The sequence below is a fragment of the Chroicocephalus ridibundus genome, chromosome 1 (assembly GCF_963924245.1).
Source record: "Chroicocephalus ridibundus chromosome 1, bChrRid1.1, whole genome shotgun sequence".
In the NCBI taxonomy this organism is placed as follows: Eukaryota; Metazoa; Chordata; class Aves; order Charadriiformes; family Laridae; genus Chroicocephalus; species Chroicocephalus ridibundus.
In genome coordinates this window covers 61,649,094-61,676,740 of record NC_086284.1, presented here as the reverse complement: position 1 = coordinate 61,676,740, position 27,647 = coordinate 61,649,094, and the positions used below count along the sequence as shown (strand labels likewise).

At 38.8% G+C, this 27,647-nt stretch overlaps 1 protein-coding gene across 1 annotated transcript in view; it reads left to right on the top strand.

Moving 5' to 3' along the window:
- Positions 1 to 25,757, top strand: part of TMTC4 (transmembrane O-mannosyltransferase targeting cadherins 4) — a 57,047-nt gene extending 31,290 nt beyond the window's left edge. Inside the window, exons 8-18 of the mRNA XM_063337086.1 lie at positions 3,815 to 3,976; positions 4,750 to 4,952; positions 6,629 to 6,800; positions 6,885 to 7,016; positions 12,920 to 12,999; positions 13,173 to 13,280; positions 13,417 to 13,558; positions 14,235 to 14,349; positions 14,848 to 14,960; positions 21,582 to 21,651; positions 22,169 to 25,757. Of these exons, the coding sequence (XP_063193156.1) occupies positions 3,815 to 3,976; positions 4,750 to 4,952; positions 6,629 to 6,800; positions 6,885 to 7,016; positions 12,920 to 12,999; positions 13,173 to 13,280; positions 13,417 to 13,558; positions 14,235 to 14,349; positions 14,848 to 14,960; positions 21,582 to 21,651; positions 22,169 to 22,320 (1,449 nt within the window). The 3' untranslated portion in view covers positions 22,321 to 25,757. The remainder of the gene's footprint in view (positions 1 to 3,814; positions 3,977 to 4,749; positions 4,953 to 6,628; positions 6,801 to 6,884; positions 7,017 to 12,919; positions 13,000 to 13,172; positions 13,281 to 13,416; positions 13,559 to 14,234; positions 14,350 to 14,847; positions 14,961 to 21,581; positions 21,652 to 22,168) is intronic.
- Positions 25,758 to 27,647: the final 1,890 nt, after the last annotated feature.

The following is a 27,647-nucleotide window of genomic DNA, read 5'->3' as shown; positions in this document are numbered from 1 at the left end:
AGTGGCCAGTCAGCCTCACATCAGTGCCTGGTAAGATCATGGAACAGATCATCCTGGAAGTTATGTCAAAATATATGAAAGACAGGGACGTGATTAGAGACAGCCAACATGGCTTCGCTAAGGGCAGATCATGCCTGACTAATCTAGTGGCCTTCTATGATGGAGTGACTGCATCAATGTACAAGAGAAAAGCTGCTGGTGTCATCTACCTGGATTTCTGTAAGGCCTTTGATATGGACCCCCACAACATTTTTGCTGCTCAAATGGAGGGATATGGGTTTGACTGATGGACTGTTAGATAGATAAGGAATTGACTGGATGTCCTCATCCAAAGAATTACAGTCAGTGACTCAATGTCCAAGTGGAAACTGTAATGAGCAGTGTTCTCAAGGGTCCATACTCAGACCAATACTATTTAACATCTTCATCAATGTCGTGGTTTAACCCCAGCCAGCGGCTAAACACCATGCAGCCACTCACTCACTCTCCCTGCCCCCAGTGAGAAAGGGAGAAGAGAGAGAAAAAAACCCACAACTAGTGGGTTGAGATAAAGGCAGTTTAATAGAACAGTAACAGAAAAGAAAATAATAATAATAATCATGGTAATGATTACAAAGAATGTACAAAATGCGTGATGCACTGCAATTGCTCACCACCTGGTGATTGATTGCCCAGCCTGTCCCAAGCAGTGATTGCAGATCCCTGCCCCCCAACCAACGCCCATTTATATACTGAGCATGACGTCTATGGTATGGAATATTCCTTTGGCCATCTTGGGTCAGTTATCCCGTCTATGCTCCCTCTCAACTTCTATTAGAAGCAGAAAAAGTCCTTGAATGCTTAGCAACAACTAAAAACATTCATGTGTTATCAACATTATTCTCATTGTAAATCCAAAACATAGCACTATACAAGCTGCTAGTAAGAAAATTAACTCTATCCTAGCCAAAACAAGGACAATCAATGACATAGATAGTGGAATTGAGTGCACCCACTGTAAGTTTGCAGATGACACCAAACTGAGTGGTGCAGTTGAGGGAAAGGATGCCATCCAGAGGGACCTTGTCAAGCTTGAGAAGTGGGCCCATGTGAACCTCATGAAGTTTAACAAGGCCAAGTGCAAGGTCCTGCACCTGGGTAGGGGCAATCTCCAATATCAGTACAGACCGGGGGATGAATTGATTGGGAGCAGCCCTGTGGAAAAGAACTTGGAGATACTGGTGGATGAAAAATTGGATATGAGCTGGCAACGTGTGCTTGCAGCCCAGAAAGCCAACCGTATCCTGGGCTGCATAAGAGAAAGCATGGCCAGTGGGTCAAGGGAAGTGATTCTGCCCCTCTGCTCCGCTCACATGAGACCCCAGCCAGAGCTGCATCAAGCTCTGAGCAGGCATGGAAGACATGGACCTGTTAGAGGAGGGTGACAAAATGGTCAGAGGGCTGGAGCACCTCTTGTATGAAGACAGGCTGAGAGAGTTGGGCTTGTTCAGCCTGGAGAAGAGACGGCTCCATGGAGACCTCATTGTTGCCTTTCAATATATAAAAAGGGCTTCTAAGAAAGCTGGAGAGAGACTTTTTACCAGGGACTGTAGTGACAGGATAAGAGGCAATGGTTTTAAACTGAAAGAGAGTAGATTTAGATTGAATAGAATGGAATATTTTCAGTTGGAAGGGACCTACAATGATCACCTAGTCCAACTGCCTGACCACTTCAGGGCCGACTTAAAGCATGTTATTAAGGGCATTTTCCAAATGCCTCTTAAACACTGACAGGCTTGATATTTTTTTCTTCTCAATTGAGACAGGTTTCAGTTTCATGCCAGATTCCAGCTAACTTTAAATCAAAGATGATACGTTTACACTTCTTCCAGTTTTAAAATTCTGCCTACTAAGAGATTTTGTGGCAATTTGTGAAATCTGGCCTTTAAGAAGCTGCATGTACTGTTACATGAAATGAAGTCTGGGAGAAGAGGTTTTATGTAGTTAATCTGTCATAAGGTAGTTATAAATTTTCACTATATGGTTTTCCTTTGTAGCACAATGCTTTTCCAAAACCAGTTTTTAGGAGCGGTTTTCCTACAATCCTCATTGTGGTGACTTTGGTTGCTGAGATGTGTAAGTTGGGAGTAACCATTTGAGCACAAAGGCTAACTTACGTAAAATCAGCATTACAAACGTCTTTATCCTTAGGCATTCAGCTAAATATTTTATGATGGCTCTGTTATCAACTACAAATATTAAAAAGCCATCTGAATATTGCTTTTAAACTTAACTTTTATCTTCAGCCAGGCCGCTGTCGGATGTCTGTGTACTTTTTTTTTTTTTTTTAGTCTTCAGATATAACTAATACTGATCTAAATAATTATGGTGGTACTTTCTAATCAGCATATTGCAATAAAAGGTAATAATAATCAGTGTGCCAGCTCCCACGGAGGAATAGAGATGATCATGTATACCTATCAGGTAGGTTTTTAAAGGTAATAGAAGCATATCAGACTAAGGGAGGAAGGTAGGAATAAGGAAAGCTAATACTGGAGATTACACAACCATATTTTTTTTAAGATCAACTCTTCTTTTAAGTCAACTCTTCCATGGAAAAATCCATTGTGTACTGACGCTTTCATCTTCAGATGTGTAAGAATGGAAAGAGAAGTAGCCCAAATGATCTCTCATCTCAGAGAAACTCCCGTCTTCCATCTTCTGCTTCTCTAATGACTTGTTGAAGCTGCGTAGAACAATTTCAGCCATCAGGTTTCCGAAAGCTCTAAGGCAGCCCCACAGCACTGTAATACAGGTGGTCAGAGAGAAGCTATGTCCTTCATTTCCTATCTGAGTTACCGTTTGCTAGCTGGGTAGGGTTTGGAAGCTTGGATTTGCATCTCAAAGCTGTGACAGGGATGTCGTTATAGTTACTGATGATTCTGTTTCCAGTCTCTACTGGTGAAGCTTGAAGAACATCTACAGTATACAGTGGTTTTCTTTTCATTTATGAAACTGATGTGTGCTTGGAGAAAATGTGTTCTACTTCGCGGAGGGAAAAATTGAAAAGTCTGTCAAATCTAGCTTCTATGACATCACTTCTCTATGTTTTATGTGAATTGTCTTATTTAGACCCTAGAGTGTATGTTATAAAATGTCATGTAAATCAACTGCGTTAATGTAGATTAAACACAATTTTTTTTTAGATCTTGGGTAATTTTAGCCTGACCAAAATGATTTGGGTGCCTGTCTGTCACTAGCTTTTTAATCACGTTAGTGATTGTGAAAATTTTAATTCAGTTTCTAATTCCTCCCAGTTTCTAACTATGCAGTTTTCTTGTTGTATGCGTGTAATTTTACCTCTGAAGAAACCTAAGTGGACAAAAACTTTCCATGATAAGCAGTCAACTGTATATGGCTATTTAAAACAAAGTTCACAAAGTAACATCCTCCATTTTAAAAAGAAAACACGCCGTATACTAAAGGCTGTATTCTGCTCAAATTCCCTATCAGAAATCGCTGTGTAAAATTACATCAGCTGTAGAGTTACTGAGGATTTGTAGAAGAGAGATTTCTTGAACTAAAAATTTTTCTAATTGAGAAGGAAATGAAAATGTTTACAAAAAATATTTTGCAATTAGTCAATGAAAACATAATAAAGTTTGAGAGCTTTCTAGTAACTGCAAAAATAATAAAAATGTCAACTCTAATAGCAAAAATGCACAGGAATAGCCTCTTCTTTCTAAGATAGTGGTGAAAAGGATGTGAATGTATCTGTGAAGAGAACAAAATAATGTTTTTTATATGAGCAGGTTTTTTTCTGTCTTTCCTGTAGAATGCTGGGCTGTTAAGAAAGGGGCTGCTTTTCAGGATAACTCTTCTGATGTCTGGAGGGGCCAGTATACTTTATATACGCTGGAGGATTATGGGCACAGGGCCACCAGCTTTCACTGAAGTAGACAACCCGGCTTCATTTGCAGACAGTCTGTTTGTGAGAGTAAGTTATGAAGTTGCTTTTTTCTGGACAACTCAGAACATTTGTCTTTGTCATCAAATTGAATTTCGTGTGCTTCAAAGAAACAATGAAGTGGGCGATCTTTACGTTTCAGGATATCTGATGAGTCACGTTCCCTTGTGCTGCTGTCGTGATTTTCTGTAATTTTTTAAAAATAGTATACCTTGTATATTCTTTGTAGTCAATTTAGCATGCACTGCACATGTTGAAGTACATTTCCATTTACTCGCTATTTTTCCCATGCATGCAAGAATTTAGCTTTTGCTGGGTTTCATCCCTTTTCCACATACTGTGCTTGGCTTTTCATCTGTTCTTTCACAATTGAAGAAAATAGCCTAAAGTTCTGGTCTGGTACATTTAGAGTATGTCTTGGCTTTGTATCTCTGACTGCATTAAAGCTCCTTCTGGAGATGGAGAATGAAGGGCGAAGACAGTGGGCAATGTCTTTTGTACTGTCTCCGATTGTAGGAGATTATTCTTTTTACATGTGGATATTGGTTAGAAAGCACAGAATTTAATTTCCCTGTTCTGAATAGGAGAGCCACCTAGCTATGTTTAAGAAAAATTTAAAAATTAATTCCACAGCTGTATAGGATATGTAACTAGTTGTAGTCTACCAGTATTTAAGGCCTCTTTATTGTAGAAAATATGTTTTGTGGTAAGGCAAACAATAGCAGAGAGAAGAACTAAAGTTAACCCCCCCCCGCCCTTAAGTTTAGTATCAAATAAATGTTTGTTTTCTTTTTGACTGACAGGCTATAAACTATAATTACTACTATTCGTTGAATGCATGGTTGCTGTTGTGTCCCTGGTGGCTGTGTTTTGATTGGTCAATGGGCTGCATACCCCTCATTAAATCCGTCAGCGACTGGAGGATAATTGCACTAGCAGCACTTTGGTTCTGCCTAATTGGTCTGATAGGCCAAGCTCTGTGCTCAGAAGACAGCCATAAGAGAAGGTAAGAGACAGTGATGAATTTTAGATGCCCAGCCAACGTGAGTACAGTATTATTTGGTTAAATCCACTACTGATAATTTTAACAATTCATTGGAACCAATGTCTAGCAAATGCAGTTCAAATAAATATTTATAGCTGTCATTACAGTTTTATCCCAATTTGGGCCCATCGCTGTACATTGACTACTGGGAAACGGAGGAGGAGGTATGGATGGCTGCTCTATTTTATCCCTGAAATGGCATTTTGAGATCCTTAACACTGTAGGTGGTAAAAAGTAATCTGTGCTCACAACAGAGTAGGAATTGATGTATGTTGTTGCCCCTGCTACTTACATTAATCGTCTCCTAATAATGAAAGAAAGAGGAGATGTGCCTTGAAAGGAGGTATAAATGCTGGCCGTGGCCAGACGATTAAAAAATCAAATGGTGACTCATAGTATCTATTGAGGAAACATCTTGTACTTTACCCAAACAACTAAAAAAAATAATTTTTAACTCTTCTGCCTCACTAAGGGCTTCATTTTAACTTTTCAGGGTCTGTTCCCATGGATTTAATGAATAATTCCTTTCTCAATTCTTTAAAATTTTTCAAAAGCTCAATCACAACAAGGTCATTCTGTTGTTCAGAGTGCTGAATATTTTCTTTTTCTTTTCCGTAGTATTCTGTAATTTCATCTCTTCCCCCTCATCCCCTCCAATGTTAACATCCCACCTGCCTTCCTTTCCACTGCTCCTATGCTCATTTGCATAGATAAAGTCATTTTGGAGAGCGGTGGAATTCTTGCTACAAGTGATGTCATACTTTCTACAAAAATAACCACATTAAGCCTATATTGCTGAACAGTTTTTTTAGTCAAAAGTAAAGACAAAAAGTATAGTGAAGATCTAAGACTCTTGGGGATGAGAAAAGAATAAGAGGACAGATCTTCATTACAGTATAGAAATGTATTTGTAATATATTAGAGTAGAAAACTATCATGCCTGTGGCCTTTATAACAAACACCTGACACAGACCTGGGATTCATATTGCCTTACGTCAGTTCTGTAAAAGCAGGGTACCTAGTCTCGGTTGTCTAAGCTCTGTATAGTCCAGTTACCTGCTGAGGATTACTCATCCTAACACAGATACCTAAACCAAAGAAGGTCTCTCTCTGAACTATAGAAGGAGCTTAGATGACTGACTTTCAGGTGGTTAAGCACAGTGGATTCTACTATTGATGTATTTGTTAGGAAAGAAAACGCTCTCTCAGTAGGACATGTACCTAAGTTTCCTCTATAGCAGTGACCTATATTTTTTCCCCTGTTACTGACTTACTAGTTCCAAAAATAGGTGCTTTTAGACAGTTCTAAAAATAAACAGTACCATTACTTTTCCTGCCTGTTTATTTTAAATGGGAATTATGTCATTAATGTCTAATGGGGCTATTTTCTGGCTTGGAAGCATGAACATTGCTTTTCTGGGAATCGCAGCTAGGATTTTAGAATTTAGTGCCTGATGGAGTGAAGTGTCAAAACCTCACTGAAACTTAATTTGATTTTGTTATGTAATACCCAAAGGCTGCTTTTGAATGCACATTTCCATATGCACATCCTCTACAATGTTTAAATAAAGTTTATAAGTGGAAAAGGTACTTCTGTTAAGATTTGCGGTTGATTTGAGAATCTTTCTTGTTTGCAGAATTCTTACACTGGGACTTGGATTTCTTATTATCCCTTTTCTTCCTGCAAGTAACCTGTTCTTCCGAGTAGGATTTGTTATTGCAGAGAGAGTCATCTACCTCCCCAGTATTGGATATTGTATACTGTTTACATATGGATTTAGTCTCTTGAGTAAGCAAGCCAAGAAAAAGGTACCGTCAAAACAATCAGTAAAGTTGATGATGAAGCGCTTCAATTGAATGGTTTGTTTCTTAACTTGTCTCTCGTTCCTTTAGAAAATTCTTGCTGTGGCAGTATTTGGAATCTTATTGATAAATGTTATGCGCTGTGCACTCCGCAGCAGTCAGTGGAGGTCAGAAGAACAGCTTTTTAGGAGTGCACTGTCTGTGTGCCCTCTGAATGCAAAAGTAAGTCATTCATGTGGACTTTTAATCTATCTTTGTTTTTTAAAAAAGTGGTTTGCAATTTGGGATAGAGGAGGTGTTACGCATAGTTAATATATTGTTGTTCTGTGTTATTCACAGTCTTGCTTGGTGCAAGAATATGAGATTGACATGTCAGCCACCTAAATTACAGTGGTAGCATCGTCAAAATACCAGACAGTGCGAATTACAATATTGTAATTCAGAACTTGAGGGTGAGAGTGGAGGGGGGAGGCAGAAGGGGGAATACACTTCAGGAAAGGCATCCAGCCAAATTGGATATACCGCTAATAAAATGTTCCAAAACAATTGTGTGTATAATTGCAAGTTATTACAACAAAATATTGAAAAGAAAGTAAGTAGGTTTTAGCAATGTATTCACCTGAATAATGCCTATGCTATCATTTTAGAGTCCTTTTTGCGTACTTTCCAGTGGTGTATATATTTATACAGCTAAGGGACAAAGCAGCCTATCATCAGTGTAATTGCAGGACATGGGGGCCAGATCTTTGCACCCACTTCTGCTCTTTCACGGCGGCTGAATGGGCTAGAGTCTTCCAGACACGGACACTGAGGAAAACTGCAGTATTCCTTGCAAGGCTTAATGAGGGAACAAGTAAGAGGGTGGGACTGGATAGCATGTTTCACTGAGCTGAACACCAGTGTTTGGCACGGCAGGCTGAATCTAGCCTGCCAATAGAGGTGACCTCCGCAGCAGTCCTTTGATAGCTGAGAGTGTGATCTGTTGGAGCATACCGCAGAGCCCTCGTGTTGTCTGAATTTTAGCAGAGACTCTCTTTGAAGGCCTAGGACTAGGAAGCAGCTTGTCAATAAAAATACATCGACGTTTTAAAAAACTGGATTTCTGTAATCTAGAGGGGTATCTAGACAATACAGATCAAGACACAGACTTTAAAAAGGAACCTGTGGATGCTCAACTTTGCAAAGAGAATGATGAACTTAGTATCTACTGGAATACAAATATGCAGTAGTGAGCTGTAAAAAGCATTTAGCGCCAATATTTACAACATGGTAGTATTTTTCAATAATCTCAGATTTCAATACGTAGGAAAAGAGGGGTTGTATTTTATTGTGTGGCAGCAGTAGGCAACCATCTTCTTTTTAATGATGACCTCAGTATATCTTGTCTTCCGCATGACAAGTGCATACTATAAATGGAGCAAATGCAATCTGTTTCTTTGTGTGTAGCTCCATCCATCTGCCATGGTAAGAGTGCTTTAGACAGATCCACACTCTCTTTGCCTGTGCTCCAAGCTCCTTGGACACAAGCCACGTCTGGCTGGGAAGCTGTGTAGCCGCGTTCGCACAGTTCCGTGCGTGAGCCGATAAGCTGTGTGCAAGCTACTGAACTAATGCGGCTGGTTCAAAGCCAATGAGTGTATAGGGAAAATGAGCTTGTGTTTGTCAACATTGGGTCCTGTAGACATGCCTGAGCTGTGTTACTGCTAGTGACAGCTTGGGCAAATGGTAAGCGTGGGGATGTGAACAGGGAGGGTTTTGTAGGCTCACATTCCAATTTTGTTGAAGGAGTAATCACAGTAATAGGGAAGCCAGTCTCTTTTTTCTTTACAGACTCAGCTATATTTTTTTTCAGTTTTGCCAAAGGTAAATGTAAAAATTGGAACTAAGTTCTGTTCTGATCTTCTGTTGTCTTGAAATTGCAGACTTCCTTTAAAAATGACTCCATGGGACTTTCAGTGGTCCATTTATTTCAGTGGGAGGCTGATGAAGACCAAAAGATGGAATGCAGATAATAGCTTTTTCTTCTTGTTCTTGGAACATCTTTAATGTGTGTAATGCAGTCATGCTTTACTTCCCTTATGTAGCAGGGTCCCAGAATTTCTAGGTGTCTCCCAAATAGCAACAAAAGCTGCAGCTTCTAATTCATGTTTTGTGGTACATCTCTCTTTAATTCCAAATCGTCTGTATGTGAGCAGTGTAGAGTAAACTTACCTTAATTCTAAGTAAGAAGCAGTTACAGCAGTGCCTTCTCTAATTTCACGACTCATCTTCTTTAAACATGTCTTTAGATAAAAGTGTGGAAACTGCATTAAATCAGATCGTCTGTGATAATAGTTAATCTACCCCCTTGAGTGCTGGATGCATCTGGCTCAAGAGGGTGAAATTTAGGGTCAACTTTGATAAATGTGGCCCAGTGATTTTAAAATTTATTGGAAATAATCAGGTACCATAATGAAGTTACAAAGATTTTGACTTTTTTTTTTTAAGTTCACAATACAGATTTTTAAATGTTTTAAATATTTTATATTTTATTTTAAATGTTATTTCTTTAAAATAGTTAAAATATTTTAAGTATATGTGTTTTATTTATTTATTTATTTAAAGAGAGAGAAAGCAGTATGTTACGGATCTTGGTTAAATATGTCCAGGGGTATATGTCCAGGGGTGACCTTCTGAGGTCATTGCACATTGTTTCTTTTAATTTTAAAGATTATTCCTCAAAATGCTCATCTTACTGCCTTTTTTTCCATTTGATATTTACTATTGGAAGTGCCAAATTTTTCTCAGCTTTTAGCAAATACATGGCAGATTTTAAGAATCTGGAGATGGTTTTTATTGCTGGATGACTTCCTCTAATTGATTATCTAAATAAAATTTGCAATTGCATTGTTAAATACGTGGGAAATAGCTGCCATTTTTCTTTTCCTAGATTTGAAATAACTGAATTTAAATGATTGTAAATTGATAATATTATGTATGTAATCTGTACATTCTTCTTGCTGCTGGCTTTTCTTTAAAGGATAGAACTTAAAAACATAATTTTTAAAAAGCCATTTCAGTAGCAACTTTTCTGTAATAATAAGCAAGGAAGTTATGATACTCCCCAACAGAATGTGTTACTAACCAGTGTGCCTTGACATACTAAGGGTAGTCACTTTGTACTTAATGCTTTTTGCAAACTGTAATTATTTGTCAAAGGCAAGTTACACTAATACTGAAAGTGTACAATAGTTTGTGAGATTACTTTCTATACTTTCTTAAAAGGTCTTGTAAAACCTCTTTGTGACAGAACAAGATTTACTGCTGTTTAAGAATTTATGAAACTGATCTAGAGAGCATTTGCTTTAGATATTGAGAATTCTTTTCTACGTTATATATTAAAAAGGGATTATCTTCTGCAGAATTTACCTTAAGTGCTGTGGGCTATGTTGATAGGGGCTACCTGCAGTGTTTTGCTGCACAGATACCACTTTAGATGTCAATTTTTTTTGTATACAAGCACAGTCATGCAGAAGAACCTTTCGACAACGTTAGCTGCACAAAACAAAATGTGAAGGGCTTTTTTTTGTTATTATTTAGAAAATGGAATTTCAGTAGTAGAGGAAAGAATGTTTGATGAAAGAAGCTGGCGTCGAACAGAAGCATTTGCATGTTTCTGTGGAAATTTTGACATCTGTGCTTTGCTTCCATCCTTCTCAGCAAATGTTCATATTTGCTGAAAAGGTGATTATAAGCAGCTAGAAAGAGAGAATGAAATAGTTGATAATAGTCGTGCTCCAACTGAGGGGGTGTACCTCCTAGAAGATGATACTACATTTCAATTTCTTCCTACACTCCTCTGAGGAAAAAAGCCCCAAAAATCAGTTTGACAGTAATTTTGGTTTTGTACAGGAAAATTTACATTTTTTTCTCTCTTCCTCATTTAAATGTGTGCACTTTTAAGCAAATAAGAGTTCAAGCACTGTGGGTGTCTAACATAGAATAATGTACAGTGATTTTGCTTTTTTATACTGGATTCTTAGGCCAATTGAAGTATTGCGAACACAGAACCAATCCTTTGGCCAGGCTATGGTGCCATGGTTATGTCAGCTTGAAACAACCTATGCCTGTTGAGATCTACTAGGTTCTATCTTAGGGTATTTGTACCTGATTGCGGAGAACACTGTGTTGTTATGCATCCCTGAGAAATGCTCCTTTTAGAGCTATTACTGTAAAGTAATTGCCTGTTGAAGATTGATAAAGGAGCATGTGGGCATAATGTAACACGTCATTTCCAGTTAATATGTATCTTTAATCATTTAATAATGAAATGCTATGTGTGCTCTTAAATGTTTAATCAGGAAAGGAAAATCCTCTCTCCCAGGTTGGCATGCACAATATCTGTCAAAGGCAGAAGAACCACGTCTCTAGAGATGAAATTTAAAATGTTAAAATTTTTAAAGGCCAGATTCTTCCCACCCATTGGTATATAGAAAGTACTTGTGTCCCCATGTTGTGCAGGTGGGGGTCACAGGAGAAGTCGAGGAGCGTTACAGCCTTGTGCTTAGCGGAGGGCAGATAGTTCTTGTAGGCCTGGTTTGGAGGAGTAGGGCTAAAGGCTGACCTTTGCATCTCTCTGTCATGGCCAGTGAAGTGAAGAGACATGGCTCTATGGCAGAAGCCACCTTCACCTCTCAAATGACTGTGTCTGCCTGGAAGCCCTTTGCTGACTCTTTTCTTAAGAGCAGGATGTTACTGTGTATTATAATCCAGTGTAGAGATGGTTTTGTCATTAGATATTTATGGTAGGCTGAGGGGTTCTTTTGGTATCTTTGTTTTAGTTATAGCATCTTTGCTGTCTGTAAAACCAGCGAAACTACTTTTTCACTCATTCTAGAAAGCATGGAAAACGTTCTTAACTTTACTTGTTTGACTTTATTTGACTGCATAGTCATAGTCATATAGAGGTGGAATTCAATAATTAAATACCATAACAATTAGGTTCAAATATAATTGTTTGTGCTGGATCAATAAGTCCCAGGTATTGTGCCAAACACAATTAGGATTTTTCCTTTGATGGACACATGGGAGAAAATCCTTTTCTGAATGTCGAAGGTGAATTAGAGTTATCTAAATGCATTACAAACCTATCTTTTTGTACTTTAATCTGAAGTAATTACTGCATAGCATTTTTGAAAAGATTTAAATTAGATTTTCAAAGTATGGAAGAAATTACAATGTGTGTTTGTTTTAGATGAAGTATATACAATTTGATTTCAAATACTAAGGTAATTTAAATAATGAGTTCTGATATAGTTGCTGAGAAGTCTGTTTTCAGGAGTCAGTACTCACAGTACGTTTCTAAACTTAAGTCTTCCCTTTGACCCAGGTAATGTAGTCTTCTGAGATTTGTCTTAAAGTAGGATTTAAGGTGTCTTCCAAGTCAGATTTTTCCTGAAATATATTTATTCCTAGCTAGTCCTTTCCATTAGTTCAGATGATGCGTCTTCTTCCCTGTAACTGTACCTCAGAGCTCTAGATCCTTCCTTAATTCTCCACTTTTTAACAAGCAGGGTCTCCAACATGTTGCCGTACACGTTATTTTTATTTCAGAAATGCTGTTTGATGTATTTTTATCCCAAGACAATACTAGTGTGTGCTTGTTATTTTTTGGTTGGTTTTGAAATATGGAGCTTAGTTTTTCTGTTAATGTTGAGTTTCTTCTAGTTTATGCTATGGCGAAAGCAAAGTTTAATCATCATTTACATTGCTGTAGTGTTTCTTCTGCTGTGGTGGATTTGATCGAGTCAGACTTTCTCTTACTGACAAATAAGTAAAGAGCAGGAGGTCTCAATAGAGAGAGTCTTGTGGAAAGTGTGATGACCTCATTTATAAAATCAGGAAGTGAACAGTCTTTCTTAAGTAGCTGGAACAGGTAAGCTGATTCATTAATTTATTCCTCAAATTTTGTTTTGCTGTCTTCATTGTATATATTGTCCGATCTTAAGTATCCACCTACAACAAAAGCCAGCAGTGAATGACATAAGCACTGACTGTATCTATTTGGAATAAGAATTTATAGCAACTTGTCTCCAGGAAATACCTGACTGTATAGCACCTGGTAGAATGTTCATCTCTGTTTTCAGGTGCACTACAATGTTGGCAAAAACCTGGCTGACAAAGGAAATCAAAGTGCTGCAATCAAATACTACAGAGAAGCTGTAAGGTATTAGTAATTTTACTGCTTTAATGAACTAGCCTAAAATTGCTTTCATGTTTAACATGAAGAAAATGCTTAGGTATTCATTTTCATGGTCTGCAGCATTGCAGAGCTAGCAATTTGCATATAGTAATACATGTCCCATACATAATAACCATCCTTTAAATTTTGAATTTTAGGTTGAATCCTAAATATGTACATGCCATGAACAACCTTGGGAATATTCTGAAAGAAAGAAATGAGCTCCAAGAAGCGGAGGAGTTGCTGTCCTTAGCTGTACAAATACAGTATGTTTAGAACAATGCTAAGCAGTGTTCTGCACCAACTGAGCAGAAATAATACAATAGGATCTTGTGTTCCAAATGCTCAATTGTCCTCTCTTGCTCCCCCTCCCCCCCCCCCCCCCCCCCCCAATTTGCCCAGGCCTGATTTTGCTGCTGCCTGGATGAATCTAGGAATAGTACAGAACAGTTTAAGAAGGTTTGAAGAGGCAGAGCAAAGCTACTGGACAGCAATTAAACATAGGAAAAAATATCCAGATTGTTACTACAATTTAGGGCGGTTGGTAAGTGCTTTTGAATAAACGATAGCTATCACAGTAATCTCTGTGTGTGTGTCTGTATGTAATTCTGCTGTACTGTTAAATGCTGATAGTTATTCTAGTTTGCTTGATGTGTAGTTCAGGGTGACTTAATATTTTCAGTAGTTTTCCTGTTGCTTTCCCGGTATACTTCGTTCCATACCACCTTTAGTAGTCCTACCTTTTCATATAAAGATATATAAACAAAAATACAGATTGTGTTCTTTTGTTCGAGAGATATTATTAACCATTTCTCAATATTAGACTGTTTTGCAGTCATTAGTATTGTTAGGTAGTAGAACTCTGCCAAAAGTCTATTTAGATTACTGGAAATATTTCTATTAAATATTTACTTATCCTCTTGTGTAGATTTCTAAATTGCATGCTGGATTTCCTCCCCATCCTGCTGGTACACGCATATTTGAAAACAAGCTTGGCTCCCAGAGAAAAGTGTAAAAGTGTAAAATTAGTATCCAGCAGTCTATCTTCCATACTACCCTAGTATTCTTTTTACATTTCTTATTTTTGTCTATAGACAAAAACATCTATTTTTGTTCTACTAGAATGGAATGAGACATTAACAACTCTGTGGTGTCTTTAGTGCATGATAAGAAAGTAAAACAAATCAGGGTGAAATTACTGGGGTTCTCTTTCTTTTTAGTATGCAGATTTGAATCGCCATATAGATGCATTGAATGCGTGGAGGAATGCTACAGTTCTGAAACCAGAGCATAGTTTGGCTTGGAACAATATGATTATATTGCTTGATAACACAGGTATAAGCCCATTTGAATGTTTTAATGAATAATTCGGCATCTTGCAAAACTTAAATCTTTACCTGTATTTATCTAAAAGAAGTTCTGCCTCTTACTTGGCTACCAACGCACCCTGTATAAATATAAGAATACCTTCTGACTCAGTAGTTTAGAGCATCACTTGAAATCGTTTGAAATTTATTCAAGCAAGCATGAATTTCTGATGCTTGTTTGAAATGCCACCATTGTGCAAGCATGTCTGTATTATAGACCAAACTTGAGAACATTTGAATCTGTGCTTTGTTGTTCTTCTGAAAGTGTTATCTGTTGAAAACAAAATGGAGGTTTTCTATTTTCTTATTCTGCAGGGCTTTACTTTTGTATGTGTGTGATACCTGGTTTTCTTTAAAAATGCATGTAATCAGCTATTCATAAAATATGCGTGCTTGCAGCATGAGAAGTAACTAATAAGACTGTGTTAAAAGATGCTTTCTCTTTTTCCTCTACCTGGGCTCCCAGGCAATCTAGCTCAAGCAGAAGCAGTTGGAAGAGAGGCCCTGGGATTAATACCTAATGATCATTCCCTTATGTTTTCATTGGCAAACGTACTGGGGAAATCGCAAAAATATAAGGTAGGTAACTAGAGCTTTCCAAGTGTTTGGTTTGGCTTTTATTTTCCTGTTTATACTATGTGTAAGTTTTTCGTAGAAACTGTTCGAGGAGGCCATTGTGAACTATGACTTAGATAATAAGGTTTCAATGTCCATTTCTGTACTGCCCACAGTACTGCTGTGTGATTCTGGCCTAAATTCATCCCACCTTATTTTAGATGCCTGTGTTAGGAATATTGCTGCCCTAAACTATGTCGGTGGTCAGTGGAGAGAAATAGGCTCTTAAGCACACTAGAGGGCGGTTAGGGTCTTGTATTGCTTCACTGCCGATAGAGAGAGCCTGCTCTGATTTAGAGGCCTGGGTTCAGGAAGAAAAATTAGATGTGATATGCTAGTCCTTGTCCTTTTCGTATGTAAAGGAAGCAAGGTTTACCATTACCCAATATGAATTCTAGCCTCTTTGCCTCAGATGCTATCTAAAATAGAGATATTACAGATTTGCTATCACAGATTGAGGATATGATACCTGGGTAATCCCAGAATATTATGAGGAAAAAGTCCATACATTGAGCGATGTATCGAACTTTGTCTTGGATGCATTGGACCAGCCTGCGAGTGGTACCTCAGCATTAGCTACTTACATTGACAAGTAGTAAATGTGATGGAACCAATGAGAATGAGTTATTTTCCAAAAGGAATTGTATGACCTGATAGAGAATAAATCATACACAGTTAATATATTTAGTTGTTTTAATTGACTCCATAGTCACTGATGTATGTATATGATAGGGACAAATTAATAATCAAGGAAGTTTTTGGTATTCCTCAGAAAAACATGATTTACTGAACTATGGCTTTTGAAGGTTTTGATGACTTTTTGATAATGATAATGTTAGCAGCGCTGGAGGAACATCCTTCAGTATATGCAAAGTAAGAAGATTTTATGATGCTAAACTTCTCAGAATAGATACATTTTTCCACCAGTTACTCTGTCCACTTAAATTTCTACAGTCCTGTTCAGCTGTAGAGTCATGACCTGTCCACATGTGAAACCAGGGCCTGTGACAACCCAGCACTTGCTTTTTCTGTTAGTGATGCTGCTAGACACCTGCCCTGTTACTGTTTTGCTAGACTGTCTGGAGTTTTTTTCTGTACACTCTCTTTCTCTCTCCACCTGACACTGTTATAAAATATACTTTAGGTGACACTAACAAAGCTCCAGAAGGATACAAATTAACATCCAGAATGTATAAGGGATGAGATTATGGAGGAGGTGATTGCTAGGGTTATTTTGGTGAGTCATGACTGTGAAAGAATAGATTGTATAGCTATTCATCAAGAGTATGCAGCATGACAGAGCATTTACAGTGAAATAAGTAGAAAAAAATAAGTTGAAAACAAGCTAGAAAACTTTTCCAGGTGTAGGAGAAACAAGTCTATCTTAGTGGATTTAAAAAATAAAAAAAGGAAGTACTGATTTTGATTGCTAGCCCTGAAAGGTCATTATGCTGCAGGGGAATGTGTTGGAAACAAAGTAGAAATGATAGTAGTGGAAAATGAAGCTGACTTGAAGTCAGCATCCTGAATAAAGCAAAAGGAGCAGTGGAGTCCAGAGAAGAAAGAATGGGAGCCGGTGAGTGTTTTACTATTTCAATACGGAGTAGTAGGTTTGTGTAGAGCAAAAAACTTTAGTAGTAACTTGAAATTGATGGGTTATAACAGGAAAAGCAAATCAAGGGGATTGGAAAGTAGGCTTACTTAGAAAAGGTTATCATCTCAGCAGCTGTATTTTGCTTTGCCTGGAAAGAGGAGATACAGGTTTTTTAGGTGGGAGCATGCCAAAAGACAGTAAAAAGCATGGAAAATATAGATTTCTTGTCTACCCCCTCACCAAGTAAAAACAGAGATGGCTCTTTAAGTGTTTTTATTGAGTGTTCAGGAAGGGAGGGTGGGGGGATGGAGACTGTCAGGGTGACGGAGGTAATTTTTAGAGGGCTGCCTGGCTGTATCTGATGTGTTGTATAACCTCCGGCATTTCATTTATTAGGTTACTTGTTATGTGTCTGTATAAAAGTTGTTACTGTATTGGCTCTGTTGCCATAAAGTAAGATTTGTTCTGGGTTTTTTTTGTTATCTCTTATGTTAAAAGGTATTGAGTCAAAAAGGTTTGACTATGTTAGAAGAGATTTCCTTCCAATAAGCACACAATATTCTCCTTCAGTTTCAAATGCACTTTGATTTTCAGCAGAAGATGGGTTTCCTAAGTGACCAAAAAAACCCCAACCCTTTATGATTTCTGTTTGTATCTACTCATGAACGATTTATTGTTCCAGAAACAAAAGCACATCAAGGATGAGCTGTTTTGGTGGTTTTGTTTTGTTTTTCAATTAACATGTTACACCAAGTTAGAGTTCTCCTTTAAATTTTCATTCTTGTTGCAATAGATGAAGAACCAAGCTATCTTTAGTTATTTGAAAATATCTGTGCTGCATTTTTGTTACATATACATCTATGCTTTTTCAGTAAAAAGTACAATAAATCAAAACCATTCAGCATTTTTTGTATTTGAAATAAAGCCAGCCTACAATTTTGTGCTGTGGCCTTGGCAGCAGATGGAATGCAGTGTGCTTACCCAAAGCCTTTGCTATATGCAGTGTGCAAGTTTCTTGGCAACAAGAGATTTGGCAAGACAGAGCAATTTGAAATATCACCGGATGTACTGCAATGTATATTTACTCCATATATCTACAGTAATATGAATATGATGCACCTTAAATAGCCTTTAATCAGCCAGTACACTTCTACTAGCTGCTGAGCAAAGCAGTGGTGATAAAAATGTTTTCAGCATGTAGCTGAAGATGTATGGTAATGGCAGCTAACTCTGAGAATCTTATTTCATTCAATTTTCTGGGAATGCATTGCACATGTTGTCCCATCGTGCTTCAGCAGTGAAAGGATGAGTCCATACATTAGGTGCTTCTCCTTTGTGTAGGTGGCAACTTTTAGGCATAAAACTGAATTAATTTGGACAGCACATCTTTCACTTTGATTGCTGTTAACTTGCCCAGTGAAGAAAGCAGAGATTTACTTATTAGACCAAAATACTAAAATTTGCAGTGGAAAAAAAATACAATTTTGTGGGACTTTCGACTACTACATGCTTTCAAATGCCACTTCACTGTTGATTTTGAGGCTTGGATGGTTGTACGAAAAGAGGAGGTTATCTTCCACCACCACTACACTTGCCAAGTGTTTGAGTCTTAGTATGTTTCTCAGGTGACTGAGTTAGAATCATAGAGTAATTTTCACTGGAAGGAACATCCAGAGGTCATCAAGTTCAACTCCTGACCCAAATCAGGGTCATCTCCAGTTGAATCTTGAACATTTCTACAGATGGAGAATCTAAAACCTCTCTGGACAGCGTCTTCCAGTGCTTGACCACCCTTATGGTAAAAAAAAAAATTTCCCTTTATCTAATTGGAATTCCCTGTATGCCCGTTTCCATTCATTGTGTCTCATCCTGTCTCACTGACTTTTAAGAGTCTGTCTCAGTCTTCTCTGTATCATCTGATCAGGTACTTGTAGATAGCAATAAGGCCTCTGCTTCATCTCCTCTTCTGAAAGCTGAAGAGATCCAGTTCTTTCAGCTGCTCATTGTATGTCTTGTCCTCCAGCCCCCAGTCATCTTGGTGGTTCTCTGCTGGACTTGCTAAAGTATGCCCATGTCTGTCTTGCAATGGGGATCCCCAGCCTGAACACATACTTAGATGTGGTCTTGCAAGTGCTAAATAGAGGAGAAGGACTACTTCACTTGGACCTGCTGGCTGTACTTCTACTTAATACAGCCCAGGATGTGGTTGATCATCTTTGCTGTGAGGGTACGCTGATGACTTTTATTCAATTTGCTGTCTACCAGGCTCACCAGATACATTTCTGTAGAGCTATTTCCTAGACAGTTGCCCCCCCAGCCTGTACTTTTGCGTGGGGTTATCCCATTCCAGATACAGGGCTTTGCATGTACTCTTGTTGAACTTCGTGAGATTCCTGCAGTCCAATCCTGTTCCACATCTTCATTATTAATCTGGCTGATGGGGCAGAGTGCACCCTCAGCAAGTTTGCAGATGACAGCAAACTAGGAGGAGTAGCAGAGGGTCATGCCACTATCCAGAAGGACCTAAACAGGCTGGAGAGATGGGCTGGTAGGAAACTCATTCAGTTCAACAAGGGAAAGTGCAAAGCCTTGCAGTTGGAGAGGAACAAGCCCAGCAGAGTATACGCTTGGAGCTACCCAGCTGGAAAGCAGCTTGGCAGAAAAGCACCTGAGGGTCCTGGTGGACACCAAAATATTGAAAATGAGCCAGCAATGTGTCCTTGCGGCAAAGAAGGCTAACGATATCCTTGTTGCATTCGGAGTGTTGCCAGCAAGTTGAAGGAGGTGATCCTTCCTCTTTGCTGGTGAGGCCACACCTGGGGTCCTGTGTCCAGTTCCCATAGAGCCATGGACATACTGGAAAGAGTCTAGCGAAGAGCCATGAAGATGATGAAGGGACTGGAGCATCTTTCTTATGGGGAAAGGTTGAGAGAGATGGGAATGTTTTGCCTGGAGGAGTCTCAGGGGGAGGATCTCAACGTATGTAAGTACCTGAAGGTGCAAAATGGATGGAGTCAGTGGTGCTGTGTGACAGTACAAGAAGCAATGGGCCCAAACCAAAACATGGGATGTTACCTCCAAACATCAGGAAATGCTCTTTTACTGGGACTCTGTCTAAGCACTGGCACAGGTTGCTTGGACAAGTGGTGGAGTCTCTATCCTTGGAGATGCTGCCTGGACATGGTCCTTGGCAGCTGTCCCTGCTTGAGCAGGGAGGCTGGACCAGATGACCTCCAGAGGTCCATTCCAACCTCAGCCATTCTGTGATACCTACTAGTCCATTTCTCTGTCCTGTCCAGGTCCCTCTGAATAGCAGCTCTCCCCTCCAGTGTATTGATCACTCCCTCCTCTTAGGTGCTGTCTGTAAAGTTTTTGAAAGTGCATTCAGTCCCATCATCCAAAACATTAATGAAAACACTAAATAGCATGGGTTTCGAAGAGACCAGTGCACCCAGGAACATCAATAGTCTGGGTATGAAAATGCTGGAGCTGCCGCTTATGCCAGGAAAAAGCAATGCTAAAACTTGCACTATGGAGTTATATACTCCCTAAATTTCCAGACATGTGGTTCCCTTGCTCACTTCTATCCATGTAGTCCTTCTCCTGAAACAGAATGTCCTGCAAAAGGATTTGTCAAGAACCCTAGGGTTTGTAATTTCCTTGACCCGAGAAGATGAAGGCACTTTCTGCATCACGCTCTTTTGGCTTCAGAGCGGCAGCATCAGCTGTGCTAAGGAATGCTTTGAAAGGAGCATGTAGTTTAGGTTTGAAGTTGGACATACTGGGAAGCCCTTAAGTCACTCAGAGTTGAGTGACTCAATCTTGACATCAGAAGTTTCTTGTCCCCTGAGGAGGGACCCTTACAGAGACTTCTTTCACGCTTCACATGAGAAGATGTTGGAACCAAAAATCTGGCTGACAGGTTTTCTTTTTCAGTGGAGCCTGTGTTGTGCTTTGTGGATATAAGTAATAAAAGCTTAGCACAATGGAAAGGGCTTTTCCCCAGGTTATTGTTCTCACATACCTCAGATAACAAGTATGTGCATTCACATGGAAGCCTACCACACTGAGGTAATTTTATCTTCAGGTCATTTGCATTGAAACTCAGTGCGCAACTTTCCCTAAAACACGGCACAGCATAGAAATCTATGTAAAATTTGCTCTCTAAAACATCTAAGCTGGCACACAAGCAAGTAAATACGCTCCATTTGGATTGGGGGGTGTATCTTTCTTAATTTCTTCAGGAAATATGCTCTGGAACAAAAGTATCTATATTAGCAGCTAGTTTGGGAAAATAAAAATGTTTGAATTACAGAATAAATTTAGTGGTAAATTGTTCTTTGAATATTTCGTGAGGGAGCTCAGCTTTTCTAAGAAGGACTCAGCTATCAACAGTCTTTAAAGTACACACTGCAAGTGGGAATAAGGAAAAGATAACATACAAGGACATGTGAGGAATATTTCAATTGGCTTGATTTTTTAAGTAGCGGGCACTCAGCTACTCTTCATTGAGAACCATGTTGAAAGATCTGTTTGAAAGGAGTTTACTGGAATGCCCCCATTTTAAATGCTAAAAACTATTTTAAAGGGAAAGGTGTCTAAAAGCAGTTTGCTCAGATAGTGAATTATATTATCCTTAGCTTGGTTGAATAAATAGGGAAAACTTCAGTAGATAATGTTTGAAAATATTATAACTAGGCAAAAAAAAATTAAGTAAACTACTTCACAAACTTCACCAATGCTTAATAGCTCTCTGCTAAAATAACAGCAGCCTGTGGAAGCATGACACTTGTAGCATTATTGCTGTTTTCTAGAGGCTGTAGTCACCTGAGCTACAGGAGCACACAGGTTTAGAATATACATATAGTGGTATCATATAGATATGGCATAGATTGGGAGGGTTTTTAATTACAATTGTGGGTAAATTTTGCATTACTTTATATACTACAAGAGTAGACCGTCCTGTTGACTTGTTCTTCTAAATTATTCAGGAATCTGAAGCTTTGTTCCTCAAGGCAATTAAAGCCAATCCAAATGCTGCCAGTTATCACGGTAATTTGGGTAAGAGCCTTTCTAACTCTTATCAGCTGTATTGTTTGTTTGCTTCATATTCATTGTGTTTAAAAAGAAAAAGCAATCTTTTGAGCCTTCTTCCTGCTGGGCAGATTTCCATTTTACTTCCTAGAAAAACTGCTAGCCAGAAGAATAGGGCACTAAACCAGAAAAGCTGTCACACGATATGACAGATCAAGAGGGCTGCACAATCCAGCCCAGAGGTAGCCGCACTTCAGTGTCTGCAAATTGGTTCATTTATGCTATGCTTGTAACCCTCAATGAGCTCACCAGATAAGAGCTGCCATTTATGGCTGCAGTGTAATTCATTCCTTCATCATTCCCATGCCAGTTTTGCTCCCAGGCTTTGCTCCTGCATTTGGCAACAGAACAAGCAGCTACTGTGCCACCAGCCAGCGAGAGACCCTCACTGAAAACAAATGCTTTAATGTTGTTTTCCAAGTGATTGGCAAGATTGCACGTTATTCAACAATATTGCTAATGAAATTCCTCATTGATGTTCCAGCTGTGCTTTACCATCGCTGGGGAAATCTTGACTTGGCAAAGAAACACTATGAAGTCTCTCTGAAGCTCGATCCTATGGCACCCGGGACGAAGGAAAACTACAACCTCTTAAGAAGAAAACTGGAGCAATTGCAAAAGAAAGGCGGTGCCTGATATTTCTTTTCAGGTTGTCCGTGCATGCTGTTTACGATTAATGTTACATGGGTACTTCTGACCATGTAAAGGATTCGGTCATTATTTCTCAAAAACAGTAACACCACCAGCACCGCACACTTGAATGTCCAATTATGCCCTCCTACAGATCCTAACATTTCAGCTTGAGGGATCATTTTATTTTTACTATTGAACTGCTTTTAAAGTCCCTTAGAACGTTTTTATAGGTATACGAAAGCAATGCAGATGGAATTTCGCGGCTTTCACTTGTAATTTGATATCATCATCTGACTTTTTAGTAGCAGGATGAATATCAGAAGGCAGTTTTACTTCTGAAAGTGATTCTTTAAAAAGTGCAATTTCCTGTTTAAATCCTGATCTTTTTAAGTATGAAGAATATCTGTCCACTTCAGTTTTATTACTGCCTTTTACTGCCAGTCCTGCAGAGCCAGTGGAAGAATGGATTCTCTCCAGCATGTCAGTCTACTTGTGTTATTTGGGTTATGCCCTGGTTCCTGTTTCTGATTCCACTCTGTAAAGTGTTGGATTTGTACAGGAGTAAATGAGGACAAGGATTTGACCATAAACGTTTGTCAGACAGTGTACTGCTGAGGTATGCTTGAGTGGAGAAAATACTCTTCGATTAGACGGAGATTTTAGCTAGCAGCAAAGGGAAAAGAAGTGTTAGGCGAGAGAGGAGTCAGCTGGAGTTTCTGTTCTTGCAGGCAGCCTCATCTAGCGCAGACAACTTGGGCAACAAGTCAGAATTGCTTTAGCTCCTGCAGCAGGTCTGTGGTCTAAATACAGTATAGCATCTACAGGAGCCAATTCTTGTGTCCTCAGGCATTTCAGTCCTTTCTGGTTAAGGACATTACACCTTTCAGCTCCTATATTGTTGGTAAATAAGGAGAGAATTTCTGTGAGAAAGTAACTGGGCAGAGGAACTGACCTTGACTGTTGATGTATTAACTGGAAGGAACTCGGCTTCACCTTTGTCTCCCGTGGCTCATGTGTTTGCTGAAGTGGCAGTTAAATAAGCACAGCTGTTAACGCATAAGCTGATCACATTGAGGTGGCATGATTCAGAGGTAGTATACATTGATACGATGTCACTTTTCAAACTGCTATGCTTTAATACACGTTTAAACTCTGCCTGTCCAGAGTTGTTTGTCTTGTGCTAATATTTACATTCCCGCTTCAGGAAGTAGTCACGTCTATTTATTTGTGGGGTTTTGTTTTGTTTTTAAGATTGGAAGATTGCTATTGGATGCAAAAACTTTACCTCTCTTTTCATATTCCTTTATTCTTGCCGACCATCTCCCCCAGGCAGAAATTGATCAGTGCAGTATTTGCAAGTTTCCTAATTTGTCTGATGATTTTTGCCTAGGAGGTTGTGTAATGTTCTCCATACACAAGTCATCTGTGTGTGGAACCATTTAAAGTGTCAGGGGAATGCCTGCCCTAGGACAGGATGTCATGTGACCTTGCCATCTGACCACCGTGTAACTATTCTACATCTATACCATATTTTGAACCTACAATGGGCTGCTTTTACATTATAAATTTGCTTGGAAACGACAGTTGTTTCAAGAATCATGTGTGTCTACAGAGCACATTGCAATACTCAGAGCTACCAAAGCATCCTCTGACAAAGCTAGTTTGGGTACTACCAGTAGTGCAGCTACCGTAATGTAATAGTCTTGCCAGACTAACTGTAAATCTGGCCAGCAAGGCTGTGGCAGCGTGGTGCTGTCCGCGAATTTGGCTTTGAATTAATTAATGTGCCTGCATTATATGGTATGTTGCCATACTGGTTTTAGTTGAGGTACCAGAGGTGTGCATTTGTGCTAGTGCAGTGCTCCTCTCCTGCAAATATAGCCTGTTTCTCAGCAGGGCTAATTAGTTCATATAGGGTACCAAGTTGATGCAATTGTTTCCATTTCTTCAGGTTTCTGGGACAAAATTTTCAGAAACTAGTTTCTGAATATATTTGCAGGATATAAACACGCTTTTTGATAAGTCTCTGTACTGCTCCATCAGAACGCTGCACCAGTATGGCTAGTCATCTTCTGGTAACCAGCATAGTTTAGTCACACCAACTTTTGTATCTAAAACATGCTGAAACAGATACACCCTTTACAATCAGCAACCTTTTAAGGCTTTCCAGACATAGCCTATTATTCATCAGATGCAGAGAACACTTAGCTACTTCAGTCACGAGGTATTAAAGAGTTGGGATCTGGCTGGATGAGCTAGTTTATAGCAGAAGATAAATGTGTTTAATATAACCAGGTCTTTTCTGTATATTTGGATTATGACATACCAAGTTTAAATTATTATTCTCATCATGAAGTTCAAATGTATAGTTTTGCCTGTTGCCTGGCATATTAGCTTTACAGAAATCCACTAGATCAATATTATGTAAGGGGTATTAATTCTCTCTAGGTCATTATAAACCAAAGTTGTTGTAGGAATTCCTCTGTGGAAGTTAGTTTGTCCTTCTACTCAAGAGTCTTAGATGGAAGAGACGTGCCAACAAATTGGATGTTTTGTTGGTATTTGGAAACGGTGTTTACTCTTCAATACAGACAACATAATTCCTCCTTGCTTGGTTTTCTGGCTACTTGTATATATTTTTGTGAGGGTTTATTTGTTTTATATCATTTTCAGTGCTACAGAAATTCATTGTGATTACTTGTATGATGGTAATAGGAAGGATACCCTTATGTCTGAGTGTAATGTTGAGGCAGAATAGGGTTCAAAAGAAGCAACAAACAAGACTGCTTTTTTAATAAAAAATTCCGTAAGACTTTCAAGAATGCTAAATATTTTTTTACTTTATTTTCAGAAATATTTTGAGAGTGCAAATAATACAGTGAGTTTTATTAAAATGGTTATAATGTTAACTTTTTGCTTGTTTTTTCATACCTCATAATACCTGGAATAGTACAGAACACACAACCTGGAAGAGAGAAAGGTGAAGAAAAAGTGGTTTTGTACGTAAATGTTGTTACAAACGTTGTCTGTCTTTCCAGCCTGGTGGATTTTTTTCCCCACGTTACATTTCCACCATTGCTAATTACAGAAGATTAAAGTTTCCTGCTTATCAGCTGGCCTGCTTGATTCTGTAGTGAAATTAAGAAACCCAGATACATTTTTTTCTTTCAAAGATTGATTGTTCAAATACAGTTCTGAGGAGAGAAATACAGAATGATTTCATGTACAGAATGGAGTCAGAAAAATATTCACAATGACTGCTATGGGTGACAGTCTTTTTTCATTAAAAACTTCCAAGGGAGTTCCCTAATTGTATGTTTCTCTCATGTTTAGACCAATGCCATGTACATGTATTTTCCTCTTAGGATTTAAACTTTAGAGATGTGGGTTGTGTGTGTGTTTATGAGCACTCAGAAATAAAAATCTTCAATACTTTTGAATGGTTTGTTAAAAATATTGGGCCTATTCACTGGGAACTCATTTCCTTCATATTTGAGATACCTGCATCTGTATAGTCACTGGGGAGAAAAACAAGGTAATCTGAAACATGATTCGTCTCCTAAAGAAAGCATCTTTAGGACATGAGGCATCATGTCCTTGAAGCAGGTATTCCTCTTCACTAACTTCAAAGGGTAACTAAGGTGATCAGCTCATATATACGAAGAAAATCTCACTGCTGCTTTTAGTTGAAGTAATCCAGTCCCACCCGCCTCTCGTACATTATCTGCACCAAGAATATTAGAAGACTGGCATTGAAGCAAATTGGCAGGTACCTGCCTTGAGAGTCAGAGTGTTATAGTAGCTGGATGAGGGAATGGGATGAGACAAATTAAAAGAGCTTTGGTTTCTGCAGACAGTTAAATTTATACGGCTGATAAAGCATCCGAATGTCAAATCGCTGCCTACAGAAACAGAACATTCAGGCCCATTGTTAGCTTTTCTATGATCACAATAAATGGTAACAACTTCTTATTAAATTGACTCTTGCTGTCCTTCACTTTGTTTTAAAAGCAATCTAAAGCAACTGTAAATTTGCAAAGGTGAGATTTTTTTCATAAATTGAAGTTGCTGTTTCAAGCTGTAGCTGTTAGAATGTTAAACGTGATAGTATAGCCCGTTCCTATGTGGTGGGGTTTTTTTTAGTTTAAATATCTTTATATTTATTTGCTGGTTCCTGCTTATGTTCGACATTTCATGTGAGCATAGGTGCATTTACATACCTACCGTTACATGTAGGCTCCTGCGGGATTCTTGATTTGCCCTTTCACTGAATGGTGCTTCTTTCCACGGCTCTTGATGTGTCTCTATCAAATACGTGTTTATGAGGGCATGGTAAACTAGAAAAGACTAAAATCCGCTAGAAACAAAAGCAAGACCCCATGGTTGAATTTCAGTGACCTAAACACCGAGGGCGCCAAACATCTGTCACGTACCACCATAAGCAGCAGGTGCCACCAGTAACAGATGCTTTAAACTGGGTGCTGGACCCACAATAATGTGAAGTGGTTGTACATAGGTGTAATGTTATAAGCGCGGCAGCTTGGAGCCTGTGCTTTAGGGGAAAAGGACCACATAGCCACTGGGAAGAAGAGGATGTGCCTGTAGCTGCACGGGCTTTTGAGCACCGGAGGACGGATTACCTGCACTGCGGTGTTCTGGCGTGGGTGTTCAGCAGCGATACATGTCAAGTGGTTCAGGGCTTTTTAAAAATAAGTATTTTTGTTAGGAAAAAAAAATGCCCACAGATACTGAAATTGGTAGCTCGTGATTGCTGAGTTGAACTGTTTTTTTAATGTAGTGTTAATCATGTAGATTGCCAATGGTGCGTTCCAATTTATTTTCAGCTGAGCAAGAATTAAATACATTTGTAGTGAAGCCATGTAATAAATCTGCATTTTGCTATCTTTTTGCATAGATTTTAATTGTGACAATGTTGTTTATTTGTGTAAAGTTTTTTATTCAGGGTTCTGCTAGAAGATAGGAAGAAAAATGTAATGGGCATGGTAGGCTGGTAGTGTGACACAGAGGAAGATGTTCTTCCCCTTAGAGCAACAGTTCAAAATCCTGATTCTGCACAAGTGTATTGATGTTGAATGCAAATGTCTATAAAAAAAAAAACAAAACAGCACTTGAGAAAGTGATGGAATACCTGACTAATTAATTCAACCTCTGAAACAATAAACTATAGAAAGAAAAGCAGGACATACTGTCTCAAACTCTGAGCGATCTTACCCTGCTTTAGAGCTGGAATGGAATCACTGAATGCTCATTGTGTAAGAAAGGGAATAGTCTGTAACGGGTGTAACCCCACTTTAAACTGACCGACTGCT